Here is a 17055-nt window from a genome sequence, read left to right on the forward strand (position 1 = left end):
AGTCAAAGCTTTGTTTGTATTTCGCCTGAAACTGTCAGAATTTGACTGGGTTTGTGCCTATTTTTTTTTCCTCGGCTGTTCTCCTGCAGGTTCCTTCTCTCAGCTCTCTCTAGTGTTGCTAATGGTGTATTGCTGCTCATCCCTCCTGCTCTGCTAAATAAACCTTGACAGCCAGATGGAAGTCCTCACCTTAAATTAATGTCAGTGCCTTTCAAGACTTCAAATAGCAAAAGGAGATGCAAATATAGACCAATATTAATCTAGTCTTCAATTGTCAATATTTGAATGGTGTTTGCTCTCATTCTGGACAGTACTAAAAGAAGCTGGCTAATCATATATAATTGTTGGGAGCTCTGTGCCGTTAATTAACAGGAAGTTTTATGCAGCTGTCAGATGCACAAGCTGAGCATTTCCTGCAGGGGAGAAAGATTTTTTTTTGTGACAGTTTCAGTATAGATTTTGGATAGAAAAAAAATGCATTTTGGTCACTGAATCATGAAAGAAGCACACAGTTTCCTCTGCGTTGGGGAGGATCCTCCTCTGTGCCCCATGTCCTCCCTCCATTACCACTCAGATAAATAATTCCCAAGCATGAGGCAAACAAAACTCACTGTGTGCACCTCTGGTTTGTCCTTGATGAATACAGGGGATGTCTTTGAAATAGCAGTAAAAGAATAATAAAACCAGAGCTGAAATATGCCTCAAAGAATGGATGAATAATTGGCCATTAGGATCACATAACTGGGAAAAATTAAATTGTTATAAACCCCGCTCTGATCTCTCTAATTTAATAAGGTTACACCAGGGTAATCAAAAGAGCATCTCAATGACTGCACATCGAATTAGCTCTCAGGATAATTGCACTGATGTTGGAGGAGTCACAGCAGAAAGATATTTCCTCTGATATTTGCTGTAGTTCTTTCTGTTGTTCAAGTGCTGCCAAACCAGGTCAGAGAAGGATGAACTACGAGGACGAGGGGAGGGAGAAACGGCTTTGATCTCAACATGAATGGTCTTGATCCTGTGGAAAGACACACGGGCATACTGAGAGTATTCACATTGCCTGGCTGCAGGTATCCAACTCAGTTGCCAAAATTCAGGGATCGGACTTGAGAGAAAGGCACTTCAGAGCATGTCACAACAACCTCTGTTTGTCCAGGTTAACACAGGTTCACAGCACAGTCTCTGCAGCATCCAAAGGAGATTTGTGTTGCCCCGTGTGAACCTTTCACAACTCTTCGCTATCGCGTTCTCAAACTATAAAATAAGGAATTTTTTGTTGGTATTATGACAACCTGTGGGAACTCCAATACCTGAAACCAAGTTTTATTGGCAGAGGTATTGTGAAAACTCAGAACAAAAAGCCTTTTCCTGCTCCAGACACCCCAAGTCTGAGCGTGGGCTTAGTGACTCACATAAGGGAGCAGTAAATTGTGACAATAGGTGTAAAATATAAACAGTTTGCACATTGTGGAAAGATATTAAGAGCCACTTAGAGTACAGCAAACAGACACGTGGTTAAATGCATTTTTTGCTGCCATTGTGGAGAAAAATCTGTATTTGGAAGGATTTTTAGGTGTTCAGCAAAATGTTGCAATTTCCAACAACAGAACGTCGGTATCGGGCTGCCCCAAAGCCACAAAGTTAAGTGTGTATTTGAGCAGGTTTGGGTGGCCAGACAGAAAATATTTCAAGAAGGGACGGGAGGTGGACTACTCCACCCCTCTGTGTTTGCACCCAGTGTTTGCGAGCACTCCCTGGGCTGATGACGGGAGGCAGTGGCAGGGACAGGGGCAGGGACGTGGCAGAGCCACCAGGGCTGGGTGAGCAGCACCTCACCCTGACCAGCTCCGGCTTCCAGGGGTGCTGGGTGGCCCGATCAACCTCCCCCAGGTAACTCCTACTGCTGCCCTCGGTTTGGCTTTTCTTGGGTTTTGCTCTCACTCTTCCTCTGCTGTCCCACGCTCGAGTAGAGTCTTCATGTACTCTCCTGCTAAATTATCTTGGAGCTCCTACAAGTGCTTGGCTGATTTTGTTCAGGCTTTAAAGTACCTGGTGTAAATTTTCCCTTTCAATGCACTGGCTTTTTCTGCAAAAGACAGAAGAATAAAAAGATCAACTTTCTGGCAGAGAATTTCTACCAGCGCGGTTGGAATTGTTCCCCTTTGTGGCATTGTTGAACTGTTCCCTCCCTGAAAGCCCAGGGTGTGAATGTTCGGATCATTTTGTGTTTCACATTTTCCTACAATGCAAAGTGGCTGAAAGAATTGTCTTAAAAACTGTTCTTAGTGCCTTAAGGACTGTAATTCCGCGTGTCCTGGGTGCACGGCCAGCTGCCAGGTTGCTATTCAAATTATTCTTGGGTGTCTCTTGTTTGCTAGGGGTGAGTCATCTTGACCCTTCCTTCTCACCACTGTCTATCATGTGTCCATTTCTCCCCTCTGGCCACTAACAATGCTCTGATGCATTTCTCTCTTGGTTTTATCATACCCAGCACGTATCTGAGTTATCTCTTTCTGCAGGAGAGCAATTCAGAGCTGCACTTAAAGAAGGTAAGGATACTTTCTAAAATCTTATCCTTTTATGAGTCTTTCCTTGGCTACACATGAATCAGAGCGGGAGCTTCCACCTTTCTAACTGGACACCGACGGACATGCCCCCATGTTCACATCTTCTCCAAGAGGCAGGATAAGGGACAAGGACATACTACCCTGTCTCCCCAAAAATTAGACAGGGTCTTATATGAATTTTTTCTCTGAAACTTACTACTTTTTTTATGTAGCTGCCTGGACACTATTTAAATTGACTTTTTTATGAACTGTAACTAGGGCTTATTTTTGGAGTAGGGCTTATATTTCGAGCATCCTCAAAACTTGTGAAAAATCATGCTAGGGCTTATTTTCAGGGTAGGTCTTAGTTTCGGGGAAACAGAGTAAAGAGAATCGAGCTCTTGCCCTGTGGCCACAAGGCTGGCTGCCTTTTGCATGAATCAGTGCATGCTAGGTCTTTCCTCTGCCTCTGAAATATAAGCGACTTTACTTAAGTCTTTCCCCGCCACTTGCAGAGTGAACATATCTATAAGGAAATGAGATGTAAAGGGAACTAAGTAAAGCTGATTACTTTTTCTGATATTTAAGTACAACATATGGCAAGTTTTAGTGAGGAATTAATTGTGTACTTTTTATATTAACAGACACTGTGACAAGTGCAATTGTAATATTCTGGGTTGGTCAATACATTGGAAAGGTCAGACTTGTCTTTCTTTAGCCAAAGTACACAACAGATCACAGATTTTGTTCTAATTTTCTCTTGTAGTTTTCAAAGCTTTTACCACTCTGACAGGACCAAAACAATGATTTTTTAGAGTGAGAGAAAAAGGAGTTTACCAAGACTTGAGCTCATGCTCAGGGCACACTACAGTTCATAAAAAAAAAAACCTAAAAAATACAACTTCTCTCTTGGATTATTTTCTGCATCACAATAGAAGCAGTGAAGTATAATTTGGGAAAAGAGCTGTTTCAGAGCTGTGTCTGATCTGGAGGCTGGTAGTTTATGTTCCTTTTTAAACCAGTCAGGCTGCATTCCAGCTGGTCTGAATGAGCCCCCCACAAGGATAATATCCTTGAAACCTAATTGAAATAGCTGTATCTAGAAATAAGCCTAAGGATGAAAATTAGCTTACTACAGTTCCTCTCAACTTCTAAGGGTTTTCTTCTAATTTCTTGCATGAGGATCATCTCTTTTCCCCATCTCTTTTCCCCTCTCGGTCCTCAGAAATTCTGTTGTCTCTGTAAATGTTGTCAAACCTCTCATAAAATAGACATTTTTATCAGCAACTCCTCCCGCGTCAGGTGAAGGTTTGCTTCATACTCACACCTTACTACAGAGACCAGCTTTGTGCTTTCAGATGTAGAACAAAGGGTACAAATAGGTCCCGCCTGGTGGTTGTACCACTAATTAATAGCCACGGTTAATAACTGGGACATACCAAAAAGACCCAATGAAGAGACCAAGTCAGCATCCAAAGAGATGCTGTGGGGTTCCCAGCTGGACAGAGATCCTCAGTGCCTGACAATGTCTGATTCTGCCCACCAGCCCATGGCCAGATCCTGAGAGCTTCCCAGGATTTGTGGTTCTCAGGCAAGTCACTGGACACTGAAAGTCCTCAGCAGCTTTTGAAAATCCGTTTGCTTGACTCAGAACTTTAGCTGGGGGCCGAAATAGGGCTTGATGATTAGCTTTTGGCAGCCCATGATCAAAAAGGTGGTCTCTATAAATTTATTGATGAAAGACGACTCCAAATGAGAGACTTGTGGGACCTCCTTATTTTTCCAAAAACCTCCTTGTCTCTATATTTAATAATTTTACCTTCCAGAGAACATGTCTCAAATGAGAGAAAAATTGATTTGTTCATATAAACTAGAGTCCTGAGCACTTTGGGAAAAACAAAACCATGTCATGTTAATGACCGAGCTGGAGTTGCTCGTTTATACAAACCTAGAGACACATATGGATGCAATCAGACACAACAGCCTCTGCAGCAACGATTTCTACTTGTGATGGCAGAAGTGAATAGCTGTGAAATTACTCGCTCAGCAACTTGAGACTCTGCCTATTTGATGCTATTTTGTATGTGTATCATACATGCAATAATCACTTCTGCTGATTCTCAGTTTTGTCTATAGGTGGCAGCGACCTTTCATTTTTTCTGTAAAATAGGGCAGGAGAACATACATATAGAGAGATCCTCCCGATTTTACTACAGGATCTGGGCCAGGACTGTGAGGCTGTACTACTGACTGAGCTTTGTCACCTTCCCTCAGTAGCCACTTAGCCCCAGAGCACACCAAAAGTGCAGCTATCATACTCTTCATGCAATGTTAAAATCAGTGCAACACAATAATCACTTATTGTTGCAAGGAGAGAAAAAGTCTCAAGACATGTATGTGCATGCTGGCAAACTGTGCTCGGTGTTTCGGGATCACATGCTGAGGGGGTTATGCTGAAAGTTTGTCCCATTTTTTAGCAAAAATAGCCTCCAAGTCTTATCCAGCTTTCTATGAGAGAGAGGGGTCTGGTGAGTGAAAATCTCTAAAATTTCTACGTGACTACTGTGTGTGTCTTATTTCAGTGAGAATTATCATCTTGATTGCAGAAAATGGATATTCTCTCCTAGAGTAAAATATGCCAGAGATCAGAGCCTGTGATCTCTGCTCTGTATCAGTTAAAGATAACTTACTTGACATGAGTAGAGCTGCATCAACAGGAATAATTGAGAATCAAGATGAAAATCATGGTCAAAATAAAATAAAATTTTTTAAAAAACGAATTTGCTTCTCTCACTCCCCTAAGATATATACTGATTTTACAGGACATATGAAAAAAGAAGCACGTAACCTGCAAATATTCTGTCCTTTGCTTAAGTTGTCTCCTGGCATAAACCAGGCAGCTTTGTGAATGGAAAATAAAAGTAAATCCTCTAGATTCAACCAGATACTAAATTTACCATCAAGACTAAGCAGCAGGATTTGAATCTTGTTTTCTTCTCTTCCAATAGGATAATACTTAGAGTTGCTAGGAAACAGAATTACATAGCAAGGACAAGAGGCCATTGTACATCCATGGGGAAACATTGGCTGTTTTCCACTGTAAATCAGAAGTTCTGATTTATAGTGGAAATATCAGCTGAGAAGATAAAATCCCTGTAAAATAACTCTGCACTCTGAAATCAAGGCTGAGTCCTACAGCCACTCTCTATACAGTGATTCTCAGCAGCGCACAACTACAGTTTGTGTTTCAGCATCAGTGGGGGCCGTTGGGTGTCCAGCACAGCATCAGGCACTTAGAGAACAATAACCAGAGGCTCAGCTTGGATTTCACATCATCTAGGATGCAGCATAAAATAGGAACCAGATCTGGACCATCCCTGTACAGCGAGGGTTTGTAGGTTTGGGTTAGCAAAAAACCACAAGCAGCTCGAGCTCTGTAAACAGCAAATGGAAGCAGATCCACAGGGCTGGGGGCTGAAAGGAGAGCTGCCCCCAGTTCTCCCGTTGAAATTCTAATGGACATGAGTTAGGAAAAGGAAGGGGAAAAGGGAAAGAAAATGGAAAAGGAAAAAAGAAAATTATTATGTGTACTTGTACATAGGAAAGAGGATAAAATTGAATCAAATACATTGCTCCTAAAACAAAGTTTAAAGAAATCAAAACAGTTTCACTAAGTGTTGAATTATCTAACGGGCTAATAGTAATTAACTAGCTAAGATTATGCCTGGATTGTAGTCAGAGCTGTGACTCCAGTAGGTATGAACACAGGAAAAGCGTTTTAAGCTGAGTAGCTTGGGTGTGAACCTGTGACAACACAAGATGCTCAAAAACCACATCCAGGAGCACGGGTGAACACTGGGGTGGCTGGTTCATGTTGCCTCTGACTTGTTGCAGCTACAGTCTTGGCAGTGCTTGAACTAGCCAAGGAAAGGTAGCTCTGGTACATCTGTGAGCCATAGCTGACCAGTGAAGGTGTCTAGAGGAGGCCAAATACTTCCACAGGTGAGAATTTTCCCCAGAGGATTTGCTATACATAACTGCAGGACATATGGAGCCTGATTTTCAGAGTTTACATGTATTATTTCTTTACATGCTGCCTCTTTTCTATCACATTTTTTCAAAAATGAAAAACAAACCAAAATATAAAACCCTACAAAGTTCATATATTTTGGTCTTTTTCACTTTATTCTGCCCCTAACTCCATGTTACTACCTATTGAGTCCTAATGAACGACACAGGTATGATTGCATCCAGTTTTCCTCAACAAACAAGAAAAGGCTGTTATGTCGTACCGTTTTTAGCAAGCAGCTGTGAGCCCCTACACATAATTGGGTTTGAGTAAGACTGGTTGGTGTGGCCTGGGGAGCAGGTGGGGCTTTTTAGGAATTTGAACAGCCTGCCAAAGTCTGTCACCACTGGATGTCTCTTAATTTGAATTTGGCAGTAAATTCATATTAATGAGAAAGGGTGAGTTAGTTTCTTTTTCACTCCATCTTACAGGAACTATGGGGAATACAATGAGTGCCCCAGAGGAAGCTGAAGAAGACAATACATGCACAGTAAAGAGCTATCAGGTAAGCGAGAGCTGTCTGTCTCATCTTCCTTAGCTATTACTTGTTGCTATCACTACTTTTTAAAACTCATAATGTATCCTATCCTAAGAACTCTATTATTTGCTATTTCAGGCTCTATCAGAATCTCCAGATAATATCAAAAATGGATCTGTGGCATTTGTTCAGCCTCATTCTCCTGTGATGAATGGTGAAGGTATGTATGGGGAAAGGGGAGCATGTTTATGCCTCTTTTGCCACCAGACAGGCAGAGAGAAGTTTATGTTGGAGCAACAATAAATATTGGTGTGTGGTCTCAAATTAAAAGATAAAGCCACGTTTCAGCTCTTACTTGCAAATCAATGCATGTGGTTTCTCAGAAGCTGGAAAGTTTAAAGATAACAAAGAATAAAATAAGAAAATATTCCCAATGTCCTCTGGAAGCTATTTGATTAATTGTTCTAGGAATTTTGATCTGCATCTCGTCCACAAAAAGTGGTTTATTAGACTGAAGCTTTTGGTTAGTGTGAAGTTATAGGGCAGGAGTGGTTTGGCACTGGTCCCTTTCAGGTTGCTACCCAAGTATCAGAGTGTCCTGAGATAAACCACCTCTGTTTAGGCTCTGGTACAAATAGTACCTGTGACAAGCTTTGGAGGAATCATTGCTGCAAGGAGCACAAATCTGGGCTTTTGAAAGGGGTATAATGCAGCAATGGAACCAACACAAGGATCAGTGAAGTTCTGTGTTTGTGGTGAACATAAGGAAATGTGGGTTTGCAGAACAGAATAACACAGCAGTTTGTGTGTTGGGAGAGCAGGTTGTCTTTAAATAATGTGATGGCATCCCTGCTGCCAGCATCAGCAGGTGGTGTTTGAGGACAGTAACCAAGTTTGTGATAGCAGTGGCAGGCTGGACCCCGGGCTCCCCAGGTGCTGGCAGCAGCTGAGCCCCACTGCAGAGCTGCATCTTGAAACTCTGGTGTGAACTAAATAGCCTGAGCACTAAAAATTTTCCTCCAAGAAGTTTTGAAAAGTTATCGCCACATATTCATGGGCAATTAGGCTCATCCAGATGTGTATCTCTCTCCTCACCTTTTGGCACCTCATTAATTTCTCCTTCCACCTCTTGTTGGCTTTGGAGCCTTCCTGGGCAGTGCTCCTCATTTAGAGCAGTGTTGCTTCAGTTTTTCTTCTCTATGTGTTCAGCCATGTTAATTTTACCAGTGTTTTCCTTACACTGGATTTCTTTCTGTTTTCAGAATACAAGTTTTTAAAAAATATGTATCTCCAGTCTCTGTAAGGAAATAAAATATTACTTTATTATTCATTGTTAAGTGAATCCTTTCAGCCTTTGGTATCTAGTTGAAAAATCTAAGCTTAGACGAAAATAATCAGACTGGTATGGAAATATGCAGATGGTATTGATTACAGTTCAGAATTTCTGTTCCATGGCTAATTTCCTAATACCATATAGCTATAATAAGTCGGTTTAAATGGTTGCCTACTAGAAAATAAAAGCCTGTAGCTGTGTGTTTCTGCTGGTGTAAACTAGAAGAGTTCTGGGAAGTAAATATAAGCCAGATGATTTACACTGTCTGAAGACCTAGAAAATATGTGTACATTTTGCTCTTAACATATAAAATGGAACATATGGTATTGTTTTACTTAAATGGATAACCTAATTAATGTAATTACTAAGTCAGTTTAAGTAGCAAGTTGAAAAATTGGACTGCCCTATGTTGATATTACTCATATCTTAACTGCTTTTTAAACATTAATAATGTGAAAATCATTAACTATTTAAATACCACTGAAATCTCACTGTTTTCTGTAATGTAATCAAGGTCTTTGTGAAATAAAAGTGCAAGTGTTGTCTGGCAATAGATACTGTTCCTATATAAAAATGTAGCTGATACTATTTCTAAAATGAAATAATGCAAGAAATAGTACTGTAAGCTATTCTACAGTCAGAAAGTGGCACTTCTGCAGAAGACAAAAGAGCTGCAAAAAGGCAAGTGGAGCAAGAGGATTTTATTTATAGTGTTAGATGTATGTTTGTGGTCTTTGTCTTGTTAGTTTGCATTTCTGTGATTGCCAGTGATCTGACCATGTGCTGTGCATTAAATGGTATAGTTGATAAATGAGTCTATGAAATCTAGATCTGCTAATATAATGAAAAAAAGAATCCAGAGAGTTAACTTAATATGGCCAGAGGAAGTAACGTTATTTGGAAGAGCCCTGTCACCATCTGCTTCACATCTGGCTCAGCAGATTGGTGGCTGGTTCCCTACATTTGCTGCTTCTGCTCACACAGGCTGACAGATGTGTGGGCTTGGGGATTCTTTCCATGACTTGCCTTTCCTGCCCCTGACCGGCAATGCAGACATTGCACAGTGCTGGCACCCACCTTCCTCTCCTGTAATGCCATTTAAATAGTAGTGGTGCCCTTATTGCTATTTCATGGCATGTTGCTTTGCAAGTAAAACAATGGCGGGTTTGATCCTGTCTTTTCCAAGTCGCGTTTTAGAACTTCAAGCAACACAAGTACTTGGTGGACAACAGGCAAAGGGAAAAGGGCTGTAACTAACAGCTATATATCCAAGACTTGCTCTACACGGAATAGAAATGTACCAGGACAAAATGGAAAAAAGTTATGATTGTATTTGGTAGTTATATGCAAATCCTTAAACCAGTGACCAGCTTAATAATGCTCACAAACAGAAAGATTGCACGAGAAAGAAAGGTTCCATTAAGACGCAACTCCTTTGTTCCAGGGGATAGATCTGATTCAGGAGATTCTGCTACTTGCCAGCATCTGACAGAATTGGGTGTATTGCAATAACTGTGTGTCTGTAAGGTGTGAAACACAATGCATTTCAGTTATTTTTTTCTAAAGAAACATCATTACTATTCTTGCTGCTAACTTTTCTTCCCCTATTTCCTTGAGTTTCAGTAAATATGTTAGGTAAATAACAATGGTAGTTTCCTTATGAAACAAAACCATTCTTAGAGTAAAAGTGTACCATCAGCTTTAGTTATGTGCCATAGTTGAGAAAGATAGCAAAAGAGTGTTAGTATGTTTTTGTTTTTTTAAGGAAGGGGGAAAATGCCTCATTTTTTAATTCTATAATACTTCTGAAATCCTGTCATTTAGTCTTGTCACAGTTTTTGGGCATCTCCCACACGAACACAAAATACACTTGGAGATCTGAAACTCGTACATCTGCCTCAGCATTATGATACCAACCCTGCTGTAAATATTGGAAGGAAAAATTAACCTACACAATATTTATAAAACTAGGTCAGAAACGTGAACTTGAAAATTTACTCTTTTGTTGCTAGCTATTTAGATTTTTAAGTCTAGTATTTGCTGTGGAAATTCATTCAGGGCTCTTATGATCCATTGTGTTGGCCTACACTGATGCATTTCTTGGTGCCAAATGTTGTCTTGTAGCCCTTAATGGTTCCTTCATGGTGATTAAAATCTATTGTCTCCCTGATGATCTGAACTCTAGGGAACAAGATAATGCTGTGGTACTATAATTACATTGCTGAGCAAAATATCTGTTTGTAACAGGCTAGTATTCAAAATAGTCCAAGATACTAAAACCACATTTGTAGCTAATGGCTTACTCGGTTCGGTTTCAACAGAAAACCTGAATTTTCTCCTATTGTCAAAAGCAACAATATCAGAAAACATTTTCTCATAGCATTTATTTTTATGGCATGTTCACACACTAGTGACCTCCAGGAGGAGATGTCTATGCTGAAGACCTTGCTAATTCAAGTCGTTCCTTACTCAACAGCTAAAAATGACTTGCATTATGAAAGAGTGACTAGTATAGATGACAGGAGGTGAGAAGCTGCCAGTGTAAGACATCACAGGAGCTTATTTCGTGTTACCTATGTGTAAGTATTAGCCATGAGGATAGTGCAAACCTCAATGGGCTACATTGATTCAGAATGCTCCAAAATAAATGTGATTGAGAGAGGAGCAAGCAGTTGGGAGCTGCTGAGTTTTCTGTCTCATGGAGTTCCAGTTTAAGTGCCAGTGAACTCACCGAGGGCTGAATTAAACCTTAATCAGATAATTCAGAGAAGTCAGTTGGAAGGAGATATCTGTGAAGATGCTCTTAAAGCTTGTGGACGTCACTGTGCATTTACAAGCAATAGTAGGGATTCTGGATGAAAAACTAAACCCTATGTGGAAACGAAGACTGAAATGGAACATCTTGAGAGGTTGAACAGTGTTGTCAAAACTGTGACATTTTCCTCCAAATACTGCAATTTCAAAACCTTTCCCCTTCACAGTTTGCTGTGAATATGGCATGAATCAAACTTCTGTTCAGCCCACCGCAGCAGTGTCTCCTCTCTGGTGGTGGGATCTGCTTTGCCTGGTGTCTGAGCAGACTTTCCCTAAAACAGTTTGAACTGTTTTGACACTAGAGACATGATGCAGAGCTCATGCTGGTGATATTTTCCAGGTCTTTCATTCCTTCTATGATAATTAGAGATAAAAGGAGCTTGGTAGGTTCATGAGCTAGCTTTTATTTCATTGGTTTTCTTAATGATGAGCTTGTATTCCTCTTTTTATACTAAAGACAGTTTTCTTTTGCTTTGGTTATTATCTGTTACATAAAGCAGAAGTTCAGCATCTATTACTATTATTTTCCAATGGATATTTTTTCTTCTTGCTTTAGTTGGGGAAAGGTTTGCTTTTTACTTCCTTCCCAAGTTTCCAACTATAATTAGAAGTTAGTACTTCGGTTCTTTTTTTTTTCATATTGTACTACAGGAGGCTTAGGAAACTATAACTGATATTTAGTGGCCCCAGCTGAATAGTTGGTTGAATAGTTAGTTACTTGTACCTTTTCTTTGCATGTCGATATGTTAAAAATGGTGTCACAGCTGGATGCTGGGGCTCTGTCACCTCCTGCATCTGCACAGGGCCATGGCCAGGGTCCCTGGCAGGGCTGCAGGACAGTGTCAAATGGACACAGACACACATTACACAGCACCTGCTGATGCTCTGTGCTCTTGTGCAAAGTCCTGGGCAGGAGAGGGGTGGAAAGGTGGGCTAATTTTGCTGTGAAGAGCTACTGGGTAGTTTTGAAAGCTGTGTTCTAAAAATGTTCTGCTTCTCTTATCTTGCAAATGAATTTTTAAAATGAAATTGAAGACAGGCGCTTTAGGTTCTGTTGGTATCTGGGGTTTTATTTCTGTTACGGTAAAATGTGAAGGGCATAATATTGACGACACTATTACAATTATAATTTGAAATACGTTCAATTTTACAGTGAAACTGACAATTTTAAAATTCTAATTTAGCAAGTCAGTTTGAGACTGACAGTTTTCACAGTTATAATTAAGTACATCTAAATTCATGCTTGAAATCTCTGGTGGTGATTGACAGGGAAATCAGATACATATTCCAGTCAAAGCAGGGAAGGGAAGTTGGGGCTGAGGGGACTGGGAAGGATTACCTCTTGACAAGCCGCCTCCTCTTAACTGGGGTTTCACACCACGTAATGGGCGATTCAATCTCCCATCTGCAAAACAGACAGAAGAAATATATTTTTGTCTTCTGTAACGCAGGAGCCTTTTCTTCCTGTCTGCACATACAGTATTAGGGATTTTCACCTCAGCTGTATTATAAAAGTGCCATTGTAATATAAGTCATAAAATATACTTTTAAGAAGAAAGATTTGTTTGCATCTGAAATGTGGCCATGTGTGTACGCAAGGGGAGATTATTTGTGAGAATTTTGAGGAGGGGAATGTGATTAAGAGCCATATTGCTTGTGAGCAAAAAGAGTCAGCAACGTGAGGATGAAAAGCCTGGCTCAGATGTGATTTATAACTATTGAAATCAGGCTTAAACTAACCTGCAGACATAGAGGAGAAGTGCAAGTAGAAGCCGCACTATGGAGAGTAGGCAGCAAGGCAAGGAACAGCATTAGAAAAATGAATTAAATAGGATATGACTGTAAAGCCCTTGGGGAATTTGGCAAGCCAGGAAGTGAAATCAGCCCTCACAGTTTCCATTCTTTTTTCCCATTTAGAGGAAAGCATAATATATTAATATATAACTTTGTCTCAAGGTTTTTTTTGCGTATGTGTATCACTACTTTAATTGGGAAGTAAAATATCCCTAGCATGTCCACTGGGCTAAGTAGTCAAAAACCTGAGCCTCTATCTGACTTTTGGCAGCTGAGAGAGCTACAGAGAATATAAAATTTGCAAGGACTTCAATGAGGAATGACAGGAAAGAAATTCAGATGGACAGATCTGATAGATGAGCAGCAGCTTGTATTTAGCATGGGAAGACAACAGGGTCTCTACACAAACTCCACTCTGTGTGGTCCTCCCCGAGGCTCCACGTTTCAGAATTAGTTTATTAAAGAGTGAGACCACCATGATTAATTGTACAACCAGTATAACTCCTTTGCTGTACTGGATAATTACTGTTTTATGCTTCTGTTTGTAGTGGATGCAAAGGCAAGTGTTGCACGGGATAATGTGGCTGTTTCTTCCCTGAAGACAAAGGAGCAGAGCCCGGTTCCCGAGGCGGGCGGGCAGAGCCTCGGGAGCGCTGCCAGCAGAGCTCTGCCATCTGCTAAATCCCGCTCTGTCTTCGCGTTTGCATGGTCTGTACCAGGGCGTACTGAAGATCCAGCTACAGATTCATCAGTTGGATCGGCAAAACTTGATGTCAGCTCGGAGGCGCCTGGAGCGAACAAAGCAGCAAGTGACAGCACGGAGGTTCCCGTGGCAGCTGGGCGGGAGGAGGGCACACATAAAAACCTGACCCGGGCCCCATCAGCAGCATCGCTTCGTGACATCGACCTCACGGCATCCGTGACACCTGAGGGAGAGGATGTGGCCATCTCAAAGCCAAAACAAGTAACCTTCTTTGACAGGATCTTCAAACTGGAGAAGGGAAAGGAAAGGAGTAGAACGCAAATTGGTACCCAGGAGGAAAGACAGACTTCAGACCTTCCTGACGGGCACATCACAGCGGAAGAGGCTGCGGGATTACAGAACACATCAAACAGCGTCCCGCAGGGGAAGGCAAGTGCTTGAATAAGAATATCCATTTCCCTCTAAATGAACCCTCTTAGGAATATTAATAGCGCAGGACAACTGGGTTTGATGAGGGCTGTGTGAATTAACCAGTGTTGCTCTAAAAGTTATTGCAGGTGACCCCCAAAAGGGGTGGCTGAACAGAGCTATGGGAGACCCTGTGGTGGAGTGGTAGTAGCTCTGATGTCTGCTACATGACTAAATGCTGGTGTCTGACCTTGACTTTGAGATCATTTGTATTCCTCTGAAAGGTTTGGGCAGGATAGCTATGTTCATGTTCCATTTGCCAAGACGATGAACAGCAGTCAGCTACAAATGAAAGCAAAAATATCTGAAAGTAAAATTGTTTCTCCTACTTTAGGAGCTTGGAGTTTGACACTGGATGGGTCAAAGAAGTTCTTTAGTGTGTTTTGTGCCTTCATTATAAAACAATTACTCATTTCGAGTAATAGCTGCTAATTGCATACCCTAAGTACCAGAATAAGGAATATTTTGCAGTAGTAATTTTTGCACTCTTAGCTATTGTGGCTTTTTAATCAAGGAAATGTGGACCTTAGAATTGGTTTTACAGGATGAAAATGTGACATAAGAAATTAAGTAACTTATCTGACAGAGCACACTGATCAAAAAAAGCAGCTGAAAACAGACATGTGTTTAGATTTTACACTTCCCACAAAGATTAATATTGGCAAATATACTATAGGACTACTATTCAGGTAATTAACTATTGAGAAAATCCACCCTTGGATGGGGATAAGTGGCATAACTCCTACTAGTTCCACTGGGAAGGTCTCAGTATACACTGCCTGGTGATCTGGCTCCAATCCTGTCCAATATCAGGAACAGGAGGAAGAAACTTCCTGCATGGCTCTCTCATCAGAATCTGTGTAAATGCCATTTTAATAGCGACTGCTTTTATCGGCCTGGTTCAGGCCTTCAAATTAGACAGCTATATGGTCACCAATGCTTTGAACAGGGTTAGACATACTTCACAAGATGCTCACTGCTTGCACTGACAACACTGCAGGTTGTCCCAAATGGTCTTTTCAATTTCTGTTCTTCTACCTTGTCTTCTCTGTCATATGTCTCCTCAAATTTGAAGATCACATTTCTTGTATAAACTTTTAAATTGTAATATTCTCCTGAAGATTCATTTGTAAGACTAAACAGTTGTATTTTTGACCGTTGCCCTTCAAAAGAGGGACCCACTACTGGTATTTCGGACAGCTACACATGCATATTTAAAGACTCTGTAGGCTTAACCTAGCAGAATATCAACTTATTCACTACATAAACAGAACGGGGTAAGTAATTCAGAATGAATAATCTATTCAGTGCCTAATGGCACTTCTGTTTGTAGCTTATAACTGTAGCTTTTCAACAGTGTAAATTCCTGCAAATATTTTTGACTAATACATGCAAAGAATGAGCTTTGCCTGTGGTTCACAAGAATTGTTACTTTTACAATCAACTGAAAAATTAATAATTTCCTATTCCACTGTGATTGCAGACTACAGAGTGTGAAAGGTGACAGGTTGTGCTGCGGAAGTAGTACAGCATGAAATTCTCTATAATGAAACAACAATCCGGAGTGACTTTAACCAGAAGCCTGAGTTAAATATTTTCTGGTAGCAAATATGCTGGGAAAGCTCAAGTAAGTGCTTGTAATGAGCAACCATCAGGGGACAGAACAAGATAATCTAAATCTTGCTCTGCCAATTTAAACAGCTACTAGAAGCACTGCTCATTCAGATCAAGCTTTTTTTATATCAATACGGCCTTATTCATTCTGAATTCTTATGCATTTTTAACTCTGTTCTCATCTTCATCGTATACCCATTCACATCCTGAACCTCGCTAATGGGAATAATCTGGAAATCCCAGGCACTCCTCAGCTGGAGGTTATGTTTGGTATGTGTGTATTTGCAGGATTCTCGCCCACACAACAGCTTTTTGGTGCCTGGGGACCTGCTTGAGGACAGGTCTCCTATTTAACAGAGGTGCCTGTACATTTTTTATATGTGTGCCTAAAGCTGTACCACTGAAAATCTGTGAGGACTCACAAAACTGGGGTTCAAGTTGTTCAGTGCAAATGACAGTGGCAGAACTGTAGCACAGGGGAGAGTGGAATTTTAACCTTATCCTTGAATTTCCAGACTATAATTTTTGCCTTTCATTCCTCAAATATGAAAAGCAACATATGCTGGGGGCAGAGAGGCATTAAGGACCTTTTCTGGGAAAAACATATCCACCAAACACTTCTGATGCGTTGCCAAACTTAAAGTAAGTCCATTTCTAAAACAAAGGCTGTTGCTCTGCTCTGCAGCACAGTTGCCCTCTGTTAGCTCTAAATTTACTAGTTCTCACGTAGGGTGGGAGAATGACCCAGTCTAATTTAATTGCTGTTACTGTAGTAACTACAAATGTTACCAAATAATTGTACTAAAAATCCAGATATTGCTGCCAACAGTGTCTCTTTTATTTTTATTTTTTTTTGGTGGATTATGACTTGTAGTATCTGTAAAAGCTAAAAGCAAATCAAAGTTTCCCTGAATTGAGTGCCAACACAAAACAAACAGCATTGCTGGTAAGTAAGAGAGAGGCTCCACAGTTGTAGCTTAAGAGCTGCACAAACATTCTGTGTTTGGTGAACCACTCTTTATTTTTGTGGTCTACAAAACTACATTCAGAACACAGCATAATTAAAACAAGGACAGAATTCATGAATTCATGAAGCATTTACTATGTAAGCCAAAGAAAAGATAAATTATATGCCTGAAATGTTTCACTGAGCCATGATTCATACAAACAAAAGTGCTGGCAGGAATACATTCTTTTGATATGTTTTTCTAATGACTGAACTGAAACTACAGT

The 17055-nt window shown here is 40.6% G+C and overlaps 1 protein-coding gene across 10 annotated transcripts in view; it reads left to right on the forward strand.

The window, feature by feature from the left end:
- Window positions 1-1744: 1744 nt before the first annotated feature.
- BCAS1 (brain enriched myelin associated protein 1) overlaps window positions 1745-17055 on the forward strand; it is a 46498-nt gene continuing 31187 nt past the window's right edge. For 3 of the 10 annotated variants that reach the window (XM_021283749.2, XM_065032500.1, XM_065032499.1), the window contains exons 1-5: window positions 1767-1893; window positions 2523-2552; window positions 7050-7123; window positions 7235-7316; window positions 13586-14169. In XM_021283749.2, coding sequence (XP_021139424.2) covers window positions 7055-7123; window positions 7235-7316; window positions 13586-14169 — 735 coding nt within the window. In that variant the 5' untranslated portion in view covers window positions 1767-1893; window positions 2523-2552; window positions 7050-7054. Of the gene's footprint in view, window positions 1894-2494; window positions 2553-7049; window positions 7124-7234; window positions 7317-13585; window positions 14170-17055 lie in introns of all 10 variants that reach the window. The other 7 variants (XM_065032495.1, XM_065032497.1, XM_065032493.1 and 4 more) reach the window with 7 other exon arrangements.

Source organism: Columba livia, chromosome 16 (genome assembly GCF_036013475.1).
Source record: "Columba livia isolate bColLiv1 breed racing homer chromosome 16, bColLiv1.pat.W.v2, whole genome shotgun sequence".
Taxonomy (NCBI): domain Eukaryota; kingdom Metazoa; phylum Chordata; class Aves; order Columbiformes; family Columbidae; genus Columba; species Columba livia.